This window comes from Mus musculus, chromosome 6, assembly GCF_000001635.26.
Source record: "Mus musculus strain C57BL/6J chromosome 6, GRCm38.p6 C57BL/6J".
NCBI lineage: Eukaryota > Metazoa > Chordata > Mammalia > Rodentia > Muridae > Mus > Mus musculus.
The window spans coordinates 87,627,454-87,643,469 of NC_000072.6; the positions used below are offsets into that span (position 1 = coordinate 87,627,454).

Consider the following 16,016-nt stretch of genomic DNA (forward strand, 5'->3'; position numbering starts at 1 on the left):
TCTCAAATAGTAACTTTATACTCATCAGCAGCCTCCCTACCCACCTACCAAGGCCCTTAACAACCTCTGCTCTGTCTCCAAGGGTTTGCCCATTTTAGACATCTTATACCAGCACGTTTTTAAGGACCACACCGTGGCCCATATCAGAGCCTCACTTCTTGTTATGGCCAACTGTTCCACTGTGCCCTTAGTAGGCTCTTTACTCACTCACTGGCCAACAGGCACTTGGCACATGTAATGTCTGACTACAAAGACTAATGCTCTGAAGGGGCGACCTACAGTTCAATGGATGCGTTTTCAACATCCTTGAATTTATACTGAGTGGAAGGGTTAAAGGACCCCTTAAAGATTGAGTCAGTGCAGGATGGGAAGAAGTCAAGGACTCACAGGTTCACCAACCCCTCCACAATAGAAGGTGTGAGTGTTAATCTTGCTTTGTCACTTGACTGGACCTGGGGTTAGCTAAAACCTGTGCCTCTGGGCAGGGCTGTGAGGGTGTTTCCCTGAAGGACGGACTTGGAAATGGGAAGAGACCCTCCCCGAGGGGGCTGCCACCCAGAGGTTCGTGCAGATCTAAAGCAGCGGGAGGGCTGCGCTGCTTCTGCCACATGCATGCCCTGCCCTGCCTGCTGGTGAACACGGCAGCCCTACTTCTGCCCCTGTGCGATAGATATCCTAGGCCAGCACATGCGATCTCACTTCTTTGCCTTTCCAATGTGCAACAAGGACCAGCGGCTCTCCTGAATCCGCTAGGCCGCCATACCAGATTGGACTGCTGAGGACTTCTCTCAGCCTCATGCACTGGGCAGCTGCTAGCGCTCTGCCTCTTCAGGGTGAAGCCATACGGACTACCCAGCCCTCCTCACGTCAGCCAATCTAAGAAATCCCTGTAGCATACATACTATCAGTTCTGCTCTTCTAAAGAACCTGATACGGAAGGGAAAACAAGTTTGCAAATAAGCCACAGCAACTGATAATAGAGAAATATTTATTCTGTCTTTCTTCAGTTTAAGTAAATTTAACCCTGTGCAATTACATGGAGAGACTCACAAATACGAAGAAAGCATGTGGCCCCTTTTGTTCTAAGATGTGCATTTTATTTCCTCTTGAGTGAAGAATGACAAGGAGCTTCTGGCTCACTGCTTTCTTGCGTGCGCCCAACTGGCCAGGAAGAACGACGCTGCAACAGGATCTTTCTGCACACGTTTATTCAGTCCTGTTTCTTCTTGTTTATATCTCCCTTGTTTATATCTCCCTTGTTTATATATCTCCCTTGTTTTTATATCTCCCCCGAACCCTGGGCCTCTCACTCCTTTTATACTCTCTCTCATCCATGCACCGCAGGCCACGCCCCCTCGCCAGTCACGAGGCTTCAGCTAATCAGGGCAGCAGGGGCAAATCTCCACCAAATTGGATTCACCTGTATCCTGGTACACCTAAGCAGCACTCAAGATGTTTGTGTCTTATATGAGGAAGTCAGGTGAAAGTCATATGACTTAGCTGCAGTCCCTGGCGCCTTTGGGACTGCCGCCACACCCGCTCCCCACACTGCTTCACGAGCTGATGTACCCCAATCTGCAGACTGCTCAGAGGGAAGCTGGCCTAAAACCAGACATGCTCCATCCTTGGAGCAGAGGCTTCTTCAGAGGCCAGAACCCTATCCACAGCAGAGAACGCACCTCTCAGGTGACCCTCTGAGAAGACAGTGGCTTGAAGCTTCTCGTGTCCTCAGTGTAAAGGTGCACAGAGCAAGCAAAGGAGTCGGGCGGGGCATGGTGTGGGCGGGGCATGGTGTGGGCGGGGCATGGTGTGGGCGGGGCATGGTGTGGGCGGGGCATGGTGTGGGCGGGGCATGGTGTGGGCGGGGCATGGTGTGGGCGGGGCATGGTGTGGGCGGGGCATGGTGTGTGCAGGGCGGTGTGAGAGCCACACAAGGGCTCCGCAGTCGTCTTCTTTATACTCTCACAGATATACATACGCAGTTGTGGATGCACAAAAACCATTTCCTTGCAAGGCGAGTACTGCTGCCCTATAGGTTAACAGGATCATTTTCAGCACCTATTTGTTAATAGTCTTCCCAGGATTCAAAGGACAAAAGCCGTAAATGAAATCACAAAGCCACATCTAATATATTAGAGACGTGGCACACTGCTGGCTGTCATTTGTTCAAGTCTAGCTTTGTGGGGCCTCTTTCAACAGCAGTGTGGGGTTGTGCTCTTCCACTTTTCTGTAATCACCTGGCTAAGCTTGCAGGGAGCTCTATAAAGACCTCAGGGCAGAAGATCAAAGGTTTGTACAACCTATGGCTTTTTATTCGCAGTATGTAAAGTATTTAGAAAATATCAGACTGCCCAACCTCTTTACCTGCTTTCACTGATGGATACATTAAATAGGCACCAAAATAGGCAATAGCATACATCCACCTATTTCACTGAAGGCTGGTGTTTCAATGTTTCAAGTGCAAAGAACTATTAAAAGAAAAAAAAAATGAGTATGTTTCCCACAGAGAAAAAAAGCAAATGTGAGTCATTGCAGAAACGCTACTTTTTCCTTCTCATAAACCTTTTTGCTTCTTTCAAAAGCTCATCCACATCTTCCTGCTCCTCATCGTCCTTTCCTGGGTGCCAATCAGAATCTTCATCTGTCGGCTCATAGTCTTCCTCGTCCTCATCGTCACTGGGTTGCCCGACATCATCGTCATCTTCATCCAGAGCAACTCTGGCTAAAAAAAAAAAAACAGAATATTGACAAACCACAGCAGTCACTACTCAGCCTGGGTTAGGGATGTCTCTATTAGAATGTCTACCTTCAGCAAGACTTTATTAATATATACCTTACTACTGTAAATTTATTAATATATACCTTACTACTGTAAGTTTATTAATATATACCTTACTACTGTAAGTTTTAGAACAGACAAGAAAGTGATCACTTGTTTCTTATTGTCCTAACTCTCCACAATGAGGTCCTCTCAGTCCCTCCTGAGAGGGTCATTCTCCCGTCCCCACTGGCTTGGCCACAGCAAGTGCCACCTGTAAGCAGATGCTTGGAAACGGAGTTTAAGAACCAACCTGGAAGCTTCTCTGGAAATCTCAGCGGCAGGGGCGATCCCCAGCTGCAGGCCATCAAGTCATCAAGTCTGGAAAGTCCCAGCAGGCCTGGAGTCTCTCCAGGTTGTTCCAGGTCCCGTCTAACTTTAATCTGATCTTGGACCCCAAACGGCTGTAGGAAAAGACTTCCTGCCAGATCCCCCACCTCTGTTCTTTCTGACTCTTCCCGACCCTGACTGATCTGTCCACGCAGAGTACTTCACAGTTTGTGGGGAAGATGGCTTAGGGCTTCTCTGCTGTTCTAGATGCTCAACTTCTCTATTGCCTGCAAATCCTTTACTACTCTATAATCTCTCTGATGTTTTAAAAACATTATTTTAAATGTTTTAGCTAGTTTTTTTAAAGTATTAACACCTGCACTTTTGTGCAGAGTTTTGTTGTGTTTGTAATATCCGCATGTGATGTAGCGCTATAGCTTAAATGAATGCCCGAGTAATATGTCCACCCTTTTACTGCTACAGCCCAGTATGTTTACACTTCTCTCAATATCACAGCTCATTTCAGAACGGGTTTCAGGTAGCTTATATTAATGATAATGTAATAATATAATGCAAATAAAAATAACAGCTAATAATAGAAAAAGCAGAACATATAAATATCAACTCAATTTTAAAATACTTATTATACATTGAGCACAAATAGTTTAAATTTCTCAGCAGCCAAAGCTAAAAGGATTACATAGTAATACACACAGTTCTCATACAGAGGAAGCGCGCACCCCTTCCCAAGGGAGACACTGTGGCCCACGTACCTGGAGACGCATCTCCTACTGAACAGCTTGGAAAATGTTTCCTGTTCAGCTAATCTTAACCCATCCTCATTTTCTTATGGCAAATGCATTCACAAAATAGCTTAGATGTCAAAGCAGCTTGAAACTGAGGAGCGGAGTAAGCAAGGAAAGCCAGTCTCCACCCTCGCGCATGCTCCTCTTGGAGGTCTCTCGTATGCTCGTTAGACACGAACACAAGCAAGCATTTACTGTGCACTAGCACTTAATATGCTATCGCTACCTCAATGAGCCGGTGTCTTTCAGATCTAGAAAACGTCTTAAGGATCCACAAGAAAAACAGGCCTTAAAGCAGAACCCAGACACCTAGTCTGCCTCTGCTGGGTGCTCTCACCTCCGTGTTCTCATTTTAGACCACCTATGTTTCAAGCTGGGGCCCTGTCTCGAATTAATTTATTAATGATTCTATTTAATATTATTTCCTAACTCTTCCTGTGTATGTCTAAGCCCTGACTAAATGCCACCATTCTGGACTCCATCATATGGCTTCCTGAATACCATATCCACTCAGGTGACTTAGAGGCTATGGAAACTATCGCTCCCAGGACACAACTCTCGAGTTCCCTCCCTCAAACCTACTTATCTTGTCCACGGGCCTGGATACACAACTCCTGTACTCTCCAACCTGTTAGCTAGAGTCATTTTGATTCTCTCTGTCCCTGAAAACGGACTCTACTATCTGGAATACTCCGGTGGGCTCTGCCTCTCATGTGTCACCTCTGCTTCTATTACCCACTCTGCCCTAACTCAACAGCATCATCGTCTTCCTGGATATAATGCTCTCTTAGAGCCTGCAACCGTTCCCTCTAGCCACCTTCCCAACGAGAGCCTAGAACGCCCCCAGCAGCTGTGTATCTCACTCTGGAAGACTTGAAGTCGTTTCCATGCGCTTATCCCTGTGGTCTGATCTCACTGCATGCCTCTCTGCTCTCTCTCTCCTCCTCTTTTTTCTCCTATGGCAAAGTCCCAGGCTGGCCTGACCTTGCATTTCCCTGCTTTGTGAGTGCTAAGTCATGGGTGTGGTTTTCTCTTTGTTCAGTTCTACACCTGTTGTTGGTCCTGGCACAGTCTAAGGCCAGGAGGCTTTTGAACTCTTAGTTTTCTCCACGCTGCAGGCCTGTGCTCTAATGTCAAAACCTCAGAGTGCTGCTTTTACTGTGTTATGGGAAGGGTGCCTTCCTCCAGCCCCAGTATCCCAGCTATTATATTTTCTTACACAGACTTTTCTTCTCTGTCAGTGCTACAAGCATGCTTATAACATCATGTAAGTGTTCAGACATGCGCTACTCATCACTGTAAAACTCCACAGGGCGTTATTCCAGCTCCACTGAGGCACTGAGCCCTAGTCATCAGAAGAACCTTATTTTCTCTCTCTGCATTTTACATTCATATTATTTATGCTCTGTAATAGGAAGCCTAGAGTCTGATGATGGTAAATTTCCCAAGCCCAGTGCTTTACAGATTTCTGAATGAAGAAACATCTCTGCATTATCAGGGAGATGACTGCTGAAGTCCAGGCCTTTTCTGTTAACACTGCCCCATGAATACTTCATTTCCCCCTTTGGAGACAGAGTTTTGCTGGGTAGCCCAGGATGGCCTCAAAATTGTGATTCTTCTGCTTCAGTCTCCAGAGTGCTTAGGTCACAGACCTGGCTAGACATGTGTTAACATGGCTTTAAATGTTATTTATCTGGTGTGTGTGTGTGTGTGTGTGTGTGTGTGTGTGTGCAGGAATGCAGGAGGAAAGCTGTTTCCTGGCTGGCTTTCTGGTTTACACACAGCCAGCTTTGTTACACAGCCCAGACCCACATGGCTAGGGATGCTATTGCACACAGTGGGCTAGATCCTGTCACATCAACCAGCAATCAAGAAAATGCTCCACAGACATGTCTCCAGGACAGTCTGATTTGGGTAATTTCTCAATTGTGGTTTCTTCTTCCCTGCAGACTCTAGTTTGCATCAAGCTCACAATAACCAGGACAGAAGGTTACCTTATCAAATGGAAGTCAATTTAAAAATCAGCCGTAACTCTAAAATGTTCATTTTAAAGCCAAAATAGTCTTCTTCAACACCTCTACCAATTAGCGTAGCAACGTGAACTGTGAAGACGGACTGACTGCATGAGGACAGTGCAGAACTCCCTGTCATTTGTCTTTACAAGCAGATGGAAAGCACTTACCTGACACAGTGGTGAAAATGCCTTTCAGAAAGGTAATAAGCCATACATTCCACCCCACCCACTACTCACCAGACAGGATTAGATGTGGCCATGTTGGCCTTCTCTATTCTTCAGGGGAAGCTGTCATGTGAGGATGACAGTTCTAGGGCTGGGGACACAGCTCAGCAGCAGAGCTCTCGCCTAGCACAAAACCCTGCGTGGTTCCCAGGAGAATCTTTCCAAATAGCTGCTACACATCCTTCTCAGCAGATTAATAGCTTAATTCTCCAGCTTTTATTTCCCTTTTTCTTTCCAATAAATATTATTTGGTACAATATTTCTAGAGAAGGAAATTTTACTACACAATATAATATTTTTGATGTTTAACTTTAAAATAAAACACTAGTTTGGTGTTTTATTTTGTTTAGTTTTAGTGTATCAAGCTGGTAGTAGGTTTCCACATTTAGAAAAGTAGCTTATAAATTTATATTGCACTTTCTCACCACTGCATCAGGCTCTGACAGCCTGTGTTCCTATGCTCTTTCGGTTCTTCCCATCTAAGCAGCAGTTTAAATCTCAGATAAGCCTTGTTGTTCTTTTTAACTTTCTTTCTAGATCTCTTGGGGTTCAGTTTCTTAGGGGATGGGGGCATTTCAACATACGCACCCCACTATATAAGTTTATGAATGTTTAAAGTAATTCTCAATAATCGCTGGGTTCTTATAGCAGCATCAGCCGCCGCCTAGTGGGACGATACCACATAGGAGGAGGCTTGGAAGAACCACGCCAAAAGTCAGATGTGAGATGAGACGGCTGACGAAGTACATGACAAAACTTTCCTGGCACTTCTTTCTCTTGCATTCACCATCTATGTCAAAGCTCCAGCAGTCTGACATGTGTGAAAATCTGGTAAGACCTCATGTCAGCTGATGCAGAAGACATGTGGCACAGGGCAGCAGAACAATGCATGAGCTCTGCGACCCTTAGCTGCAACAAGTAGGAAAACGCAGTGTTTTGGGGGGCTGAGAGGGCTAAATGAGAAGTTAAATGTCCAGGGCCTAGTGTGGTTGCTTTAACGCTGATGCTACGCAACACTGAAGAAATTAATCTACATACATATGAGATTAGAGACTGGATAATGATGAACTTTAAATATTTAGGAGAAAAATAACTATCAGAATTATGTCTTAGACATCTCTGAATTAGGAAATATGAAACTGTACATTTAGTCTGATATTTACAGTATTCAGACCGGTTTAGAGAGGGCAAAGATGTTCTGATTACATTAGCACAGGGCAATTCCTAAGTCCACAGACTTGCTTCCTCCTACAGCTATCTTCCAGGACCTTCACTGGGAGCCTGGAGCCAGTTGGCACTCACATTCACACACACACCCACACACACTCTCTCTCTCTCTCTGAAGTATGCATACTCACACACTCACACATGCACATTCACACATATTCACATTCACACACTCACACACATACACACATGCACATATAAACTCACACATTCATTCACACACACACATTCTCTCTCTCCCTCTCCCTCCCCTGCTCCCTCTCCCTCTCCCCACTAGGATAAAGCTTCATTTGTAATCAGACACAGAAACAGATTAATAGCAACAATAAGAAAGTAGAATAAATACAATAACTAGATGAAGCTTATGAATTATTAAGGACTTTTCTATTTGCTATCTTTGAAGACAGATAGTGACTAGTGAAACATGATCTAAATGTATATGCTTTTTTTGTTGATAATAAGCAAGCACAGCTTCATGGTACAAGAGAGATTTTCTTTACATGTCCAGTGTTGAATGCTGTAATTATATTAAAATCTCAAAAATAAAAAAATTTAAGTTCACTGTTCTAAAGTATATTCTTCATTTAGAAAACACTTCGCTGAAATTCCAACAAACTTTGCAAAGACTATTCAGACATTTTATGGTGCTTTATGGTGCATATTGATAGCTTTAAGGTAAAGGGTACGGGACAATATATTGACACATAAATTGCCAATAAAATGCCATTAAATAAAATACTATTATACTATGGCTGGAAAATCATTGAATGCAGCTAAGTGAAGCAATTTTGTTAAATAACAACTTCTAGGCCCTGCCAGCCACAACAAAGGGTCCGTTTCTGTCTGCAGGGCTAGCACACTAAAGAGATACTCCATGTTTCTCTCACTGTGAGGGCATCTGCACTGCTCTGTCACAAGCTGGTCACATATGTAGGTACAAGAACTAGAGAGCATAGCCTGCCAGCATATGCTTTCTCTCTCCTCTCAGGCAAAGTTATTATTTGCTGAATTGGTCCTCACATTATTATATACTCTGCACAAAGAGGCTGAGACTTACCGAGAGGAAAATTCTTAAAGAGTTCAAAAACAGGCAAAACAAAGGCCAATTGGGAAGCTAGAGGTTTACATTCTCATAGGGATGCCCACAATCCTGGTGGTCCTGAGAAGGTTCACGCACTGGTTCAGAATAATCACCCTCATGGTGACTGGCTCACAGGGAAGAATGGCTCACGGGGTCTAGGCTAGCTAAAGGAGGGAAATTCACTCTCCCCTCAGATGTCAACACTGATCACAATGTTCTGGCCTAAGAAGGGTGTAAAAGAGGGTGCTCTCCTCTAGCTGAGAACAAACGCCTTGAGAAGGAATAGCCCTCTAAGACAGACCGATCAAGGAAATGGGAACATGATTGACAGTAATAATGAGCCAACCCAACAGCACAGTCCAGACCCAGGCCCCACCCTCAGGCTTTCCAGTACAGAAGTCAGTGTGATTTTTACCATTGCTAGGCTAGCCTGATACTTTGTTCTCAGGTACCTGAAAATAAGACATGCCAAACAGACAAAGGAGAAGCACATGCTACCAGGCTACGATTGGGGAAAGCATTTGTTATATAGAAGTTTATAATTCTTTCATTCACTTGCAACAGGAAATTGGTGTGCTGCCCAGGCTAGCCTCAGACTTGAGGCAATCTCCTGCCCCAGTCTCCCAAGTGTTAGTATTCCAGGTACGAGCTATCAAACTCAGCTTCTGAAAGTTCACTGTTTTTTTTAAAAAGGGGGTGGGGACTAAAGAAATGGCTCAGCCGTTAGTTACACTGACTGCTCTTCCAGAGGTCCTGAGTTCAATTCCCAGCAACCACATGGTGGCTCATAACCACCTGTAATGGGATCCGGTGCCCTCTTCTGGTGTGTCTGAGAGAGTGACAGTATACTCACATTAAATAAATAAATAAATAAATCTTTTAGAAAAAGAATTAACTAGAACCTCATTAAAAATAATCTAGGAGAAGTAATTTAAATCAGCAACAATAACTCCCAAAAGCAACAATATTTTTGAAATACCCGGTTCAATGGGAGAATTACTCAACGGTTTCTTTTGGGTTGACTGAAGTACTTACCTGGAAGTGCACTGTGCCTATATTCCATCTTGTGCTGGGGGTTCTTCCTGAAAAAGAAAAGGAAGCAAAAATGGGATAGAGTTCTCAGGACTGGAGAGAGCTATGACCGTAACAGTGAGCTCAGGAAGCTGCTAATCAAGGCAGGCCCAAGAAGTATCCCATGAAAGGGTCTGTCCCTCTGCTCCCTGCCCCTCCTCCCCTTCTTTCCTTTCTTTCTCCTCCTCCTCTTCCTCCCCCTCCACCACCACCACCACCACCACCACCACCACCACCGTCTATAATGGCTCTTACTACACATCCCAGGTTTCCCTGGAACCTCTAGTCCTCCTGTCCTTTGGCTGCTGGGATTGCAGGCATGAGCTACTCTGCCCAGTAGTATTTGCCTTCTCGTTAGAGTATTTACTGAATGTGCATCCCACGCCAGGGTTAGTGCTTTTGAACCCAAGAAATAACAGTATAGAGAGGACAGACAAGTTAATGAACTGTATTTAAGAGCTTCATAACTATCAGATGAGTAAAGCTTCCGTTTATAAATTACAGCAGCACTGTAAAGGCACTTTTTCTTTTTTTATCAGCTAAGACCGTGTATACTGTTAAAATGTTCCATAATAAAATTATACGTTTAAAGTATTATGTTTTTCTCTTCTGTGCCTCTGACACTACTGAGTAAAGCAAAATTTCTAATTATGTGGAACCATCTGCTTTATAAATAATTGTTTCCTGAGCTTTAGCATTACCTAATACTTTGTATTTGTTCCAGGAATTTTCTTTATTCAAGGCAATAGGAAGTTATTATAAAAACATAACTTTAAGTAATGAGATTTAGAAAAATACAATGTTGTTGCATGTAAGTTGTAATGACAGACCTATTTTCTTGACAGAATTTAATGCTAATTTTAAGAGTCACAGTAACTGAAATCCCTAAAATCTCTGTAACAATCTCTCTGTGTGCTATCCAGCACACTAAACAGCCGCATGTGGACACTGGAACTGAGAAACTGGATTTTGAATGTATTTGATTTTGGTTAATTTAGTTAAATTATAGGAAATCTGACTAGCATATTGAACAACACAAAGAAAAAAAAAAAAAGCACGTTAGATCTCCTGCCCACTCCAGAGCAACTTAAATTTGATTTAAAACCCCCCACCACCAAACATCCTCTACAGACTCTCCAGGAAAGTAAAGATTCTATGGTGGGAACCTTACTACTGAAAAGAGGGAAAAGACTAACGCAGGGGCAGGGCATCCCATCAGATTCGGGCAAACACGTCCCACAAGATAAGCTTCAGTCTCCCAGCCTGAGGAGAGTGTCCACAGAGCCCACATGCCGCTGAAGCTGCAGCTTGGTGGGTGGGAGGCTCTGTCCTTAGCAGATCCAGAGTCAGTCAGACTGCCTGCTACAGGCCAGCCCTGTGCCAGGTGTCTGGCGCTTCTTCACAGCATCTCCTTCTTCCTATCTTTTCCTGTGGGTGGGCAGCAGGCAGTTCAGGAGTGCAAGTGTACAGCTAATTAGGTCATAACTCAACAGGTGTGCAGACGGGAACACAGCGTCTGCACAAGGCTGTGTGTGTGGTAATTAACCCAGGTCTGACCTCCTGCTTGAACGGAAACTCTAAGCTTGAGGAAAAATGAACAACTGACATGTGCTTCAGGGAGCCGCAAACGGAAAAGCTTCAGCAATGCCTTCCCTACTGAACACGCTGGTGCAAGTCACAGACTTGTAAACTCAGTGCTCAGTGAAAGGTCAGTCAGTGTGGGCGCGGGGGAAGGAACCGCACAGCAGGGCATGAACACGTGAGATCTATCTTCACTCTAGAACCACTGCTGGGCACCTGAGGACTTTTGTTAGTTATTATTTTAAAAATTTCAAACCTACAAAAATGAATGAGTAGGCCACTGACAAATGTTCATCTTCTCCCCTCTCCTCTCCCCTCCCTTCCTCTCTCCCTCCCTTTAGAAGTGCTGTGACTCAAACCCAGAGACTCGAGCATGCCAGACAAGTACCCTAACCACTGAACTACAACTCAGGTGGTAAGTATCATGTTCTACATGGACTACTTGAAACTTAACGTGGTCTTTCCCTATGAATATGTTTGTTTCAGGCAGTCATTTTTGGCATTTTTCCTTTAATAATAGTTGAATAAGATTATTGAAAAGTTAAACATGATCTTAGCTATTTATTACTGGAGTGTCCCTCAAAGTCTGGTTTAGAAATTTCAAGTAACTAAATGTTTGGCTTTAAAAGCAAGGAAAAGAACTGACCCAGGGACAGTGTGGTGGTTTGAATATGCTTGGCCCAGTGAGTGGCACTACTTGAAGGTGTGGCCTTGTTGGAGGAAGTGTGTCACTGTGAGTGTGGGGTCTGAAAGCTTTGACATCAGACACAGAGATGCAGAATTTGCAGTTTGCTCAGCTGACTTTTAGTCTTGTCACAGTATTTATTCACTATGACATTTTATAATGGTAATGTATATCCCGTGATATCTATATATATATCCTGTGATCTGCTTTTTGATCTTTGACTTTATAGGGGATCACAGTTAAGTGATTGAATGAACCTCAGAAAAGACTTTGAACTTTGAGACTGCTATAGACTATGGGGACTTTGGAAGTTGGATTAAATATATTTTGCATTATGCTACATTTAGGTATGGCCCACATAGACTTATGTTTGAACAAGCCTATGGGGGCCAGGGAGTGGAATATGCTGGATTAAATATTCTTGGTCCAGGGAGTACCACTACTTGGAGGTGTGGCCATGTTGTAGTAGGTGTGGCTTTGCTGGAGGAAGTGTGTCACTGTGGGGGTGGGTTTTGAGAGCTTCCTCCTAGCTGCCTGAGGATGCCAATCTCACTCCTTCTTGTTTGCCTTCAGAACAAGATGTAGAATTCTCAGGTCCTTCTCCAGCACCATGTCTGCCTGGATGCTGCCATGTTCCTGTCTTGATAATACTGGACTGAACCTCTGAACCTGTAAGCCAGCCCCAACTAAAATGTTGTCCTTTGTAAGAGTTGTTGCCTTAGTCATGGTGTCTGTTCACATCAGTAAAACCCTACGACAGGCAGCTAAAGGATGGCAGGCTGAGATGGACGGGACTGTAACTTTCAAAGGGAAGATGAAGATGCAGTGTCATAGACAGGACGCAGTGACCAGCACTGCAGCTCCACGGTCACTCCTGCATCTAGTCTCTTCCTTCCACCCCCACCCCCCCCCCTCTCCCTGGAACTCAGAGGGCCTGTCTACTTGATGCCTCTGGTGGAAAGGAGCTTCCGCTTCCTCCGAGACCTGGTTATCTTCACAGGGCTCTCTGCAGTCTTAACTCACCCTCCCTCCCTGGTAGCTTGGCCAGTGCTGTAGGCCCAGTGTAGACCCAGTGGTTCAGCACTGATTCTTCTAAGGATTCCTGGGCACAGGACAGCGCAGGAACCCATGACTTCCAAAGCTCAAACAGGAAACTTTCAGTGGCCCACCCCACCCCCCAATCTCTGAGGCATGATCCAGAGCCAGGAAGACAGCTTCCCCAGCACCTGCATGCTGTGCGGGCTCCAAGACCCATGTCTGCTTAAATGAAATCCACACAGTATTGAGTCCACCGTGACCCAACGATAACATCATGCTGACTGAGGAAAAACTAAAGTCAGTCACAAGAAAGGCTGTTCACTCCCAACTCTTATTCATTATGTGTGAAATCTCAGGATAATAGGGCAAGAGAAAGAAATAAAAGGCACACAAATGGGGGAGGAAGAAATCAAATTATTCGTCTATGTAAGTGATGTGGTCCTCTTTTTAAACTATCCCTCTGTGTCACTGACATGGTCCTCTCTTTAGGAGACCCTACAACTCCACCAGGAGACTTACAATGGAAAGCTTCAGCAAAGCAGCAGGCCATAAAATCAACGTCAAAAGAGCAGCTTTTCTAAACACCAAAAATGAACTTGCAAAACGTGAAATTGGGCAAATAACCCCCACCCACGGGAGCTTTGAAAAGCGCCTAAATATCACCAATGTGGAAGAGGCTCTGATTTAAATGTCCATTTTTATGGCTTTTTCAGTGAGTTTCTTAAGTTTTTGAGACTAGAAAAACCTGACAGGATTAAGTAAAAAAGATAAACATACAAATTAAGAGATTTAAAAATTGTTTCCTAGTAACAAAAACAACAGAATAAAATCAGTAAGGATGTGGAAAATCTGAAAAACACCACAATACACAATCAAATCTCCACAGAAACTAGCTTGGAGCATTTGCAGAATACATGCGTAAGTGCCCTGCTCTGCTCAGTACAAACAGGCTATCTGCATCAACTTTATGGTAGCCAGAAGATTCAGTCTGTAACCTGTACTCAAGATCACCTAGAAACAAACCGCTGTCTGCAGTAGAGTTCCTTAGGTTTGTTTTGTACTTGATTTTGTACTTTGGTTAAGTTCAAGTTCATTCACCTAATAAACAAGGTTTCAAAATACCAAGACTCCTTTCTGTCAATGTAACGTGCATGCTGCCTGGGTGGGGAGACATTCTGGTCAAGAAAGACTGTGGTGTGGAGAGGTCTACTCAGCCTGAGGAGGAGGCGACAGCATGAACGAGCAAAGGGAAGGCTCCCGAGTTCTTCAGCTGTGCCTGAGTTCTGGGTGTTGGCAAGAGGAGTAGATTAGTAGAAGTTGAGGAAGCAGAAATAGAAATTAAATCCCCAGTAGGCTTATATCACACCTCAGAGTCTTCATAGAACATGTATTAGGATGTCTTATAAGTTAACCTGATTGCATTTTAGACAGAAATACAGAAAAACTTCAGTTACCTATAAGATTAACAACAATTTAGGGTTACATGAGAGAAACTCTGTGTTCCACATAAACTTAATAAAATCTATGCTGTAGGCTTGAGATGGGGGCTCCAGTCAGGCCGTCTGAGCTGGCTAAGAAGCGATTAGGGAGAAGGGCAGCCACATGGCGCAGCCTCCTTACCTGTAACAAGACGCTCCATAGGGACACTCGGGCCTGTCACCAATCACACCTTCATCTGTGCCATGTACCTCTCCATAGTCACTGTCACCAGGGTGGCTGAAGTGTTGAAAGTGGAGGGGGTTCCTCCTGTGAGGACGATAAACTTGCTGTCAGAGGAAAAACAATAGGAAGCTATGGGTTTGTAATGGCTGTGAGCGAGGCCAACCAGTATCTTTATTCCAGAAAGAAACCAAATTCCCATGTTGATGACGTAAACACAGGTGAGATCCCCATGCCATGTTGTCCACCAACTTGACATCTGGTTGCTGGAAAATGGTCCAGGAACGCCGTCCTGTGAGAACAAACACTGCGAGGAAACAGAGTCTTGTAGTTTCAGTTTATTCAAAACACAGAACTGATCTTGAAGGTGCGTCTGTGCTCCTCCCAGGTGTAGCAGGTAAGAGTGAGGTTACTTCCAATCACTCATTATTGCTTGCAGCTGCCAGTCAATGAAATGTTTAGAATATCCTTTCTACCTCTATGGAAACACGTTTTCGCCGTGTGCAGCCAGTTCTTGTAATTGTGTTCAGACTGAACTCTCGAGAACGTAACTCCTGTGGCCTTTCTTACCCCACAGTACACACTGTCTAGGGTTCTGAATAAAGTCGCCTACCGCATGAGACTTTGGTCCATTTCAGTATGGGCTTCATTTTCCCAGGTCCCTTCCTCTCTCGAGCAGGAACACTGAGTCAGCCCAGGACTCTCAGTGTCACATGATCAGTGACATGTATAAAAGGTCGATTGTAAGCATTATATTGTTCATGTAGGTATACAACAAACATAAGCATCTATAGCCTTAAAAGACCGTGCATCCTATGCTAAGATAAAAACATTCAACATTCTAGAAAGACCCAATGTTTCTGATCTTTAAACTCTTTTGCCTACACAAAGTATACTATCCTGTTTTCTAAAACTATTTTCCAAACTCTTTGGTTCCGGCCTCTCTTATGGCCTTAAAATTTATTACTAGAATTTGAGTGCCCTCTGATTATGTGGGGGGATTGCCCTGTATAAATTTAAAATGAGAAATAAGAAAAGTACACTTGTTTATTTAAGATAACAGTGAAAATGTCTTTTCACATATTATAAATAACATCTTAACATCTTTAAAAAAAATCTTCTTTACGTTTATTTATTTATCTATATGGGGGAGGGGGAGTTCACTCTTTCCCTGGACTATGTGTGTTTTAGGGACCCAACTCAGGTCATAAGGCTTGGTGGCAAGTGCCTTTACCCACTGTCTTGGTTTGCTTTCTATTGCTGTGATAAGATGTCATGACCAAACATTAACTTGAGGATAAATGGGTTTATCTCCACTCACAACCTAAGAAGGTCACACTTCATCCTGGAAGGAATCAGGGCAGGAATGTTGCTTACTGGCTTGCTCACCCTTCAAGGCTTGCTCAGCCTGCTTTCTTATACAACTCAAGACCACCTGCCCAGGGTTGACACTGCCCACAATGTGCTGAGCCATCACACAGCAATCAATCAAGAAAATGTCTCACAGTCTCACCCATAGCCCAACTTCATGGAGGTATTAT

At 44.1% G+C, this 16,016-nt stretch overlaps 1 protein-coding gene and 1 long non-coding RNA gene across 6 annotated transcripts in view; one reads left to right on the top strand and one right to left on the bottom strand.

Annotated features, from left to right (window-relative positions):
- Positions 1–971: 971 nt before the first annotated feature.
- Aplf (aprataxin and PNKP like factor) overlaps positions 972–16,016 on the bottom strand; it is a 43,813-nt gene continuing 28,768 nt past the window's right edge. For 2 of the 5 annotated variants that reach the window (XM_006506656.4, XM_006506657.4), the window contains exons 8-10: positions 14,437–14,562; positions 9,477–9,523; positions 2,290–2,722 (exon numbers count right to left, since the gene is read on the bottom strand). In XM_006506656.4, coding sequence (XP_006506719.1) covers positions 2,541–2,722; positions 9,477–9,523; positions 14,437–14,562 — 355 coding nt within the window. In that variant the 3' untranslated portion in view covers positions 2,290–2,540. Of the gene's footprint in view, positions 2,723–9,476; positions 9,524–14,436; positions 14,563–16,016 lie in introns of all 5 variants that reach the window. The other 3 variants (NM_001170489.1, NM_001372332.1, NM_024251.4) reach the window with 3 other exon arrangements.
- On the top strand, positions 11,016–12,383 carry Gm46964. Its single transcript, XR_001785291.2, has 3 exons — positions 11,016–11,220; positions 11,438–11,508; positions 12,352–12,383. It is a non-coding gene; the product is annotated as a predicted gene, 46964 (long non-coding RNA).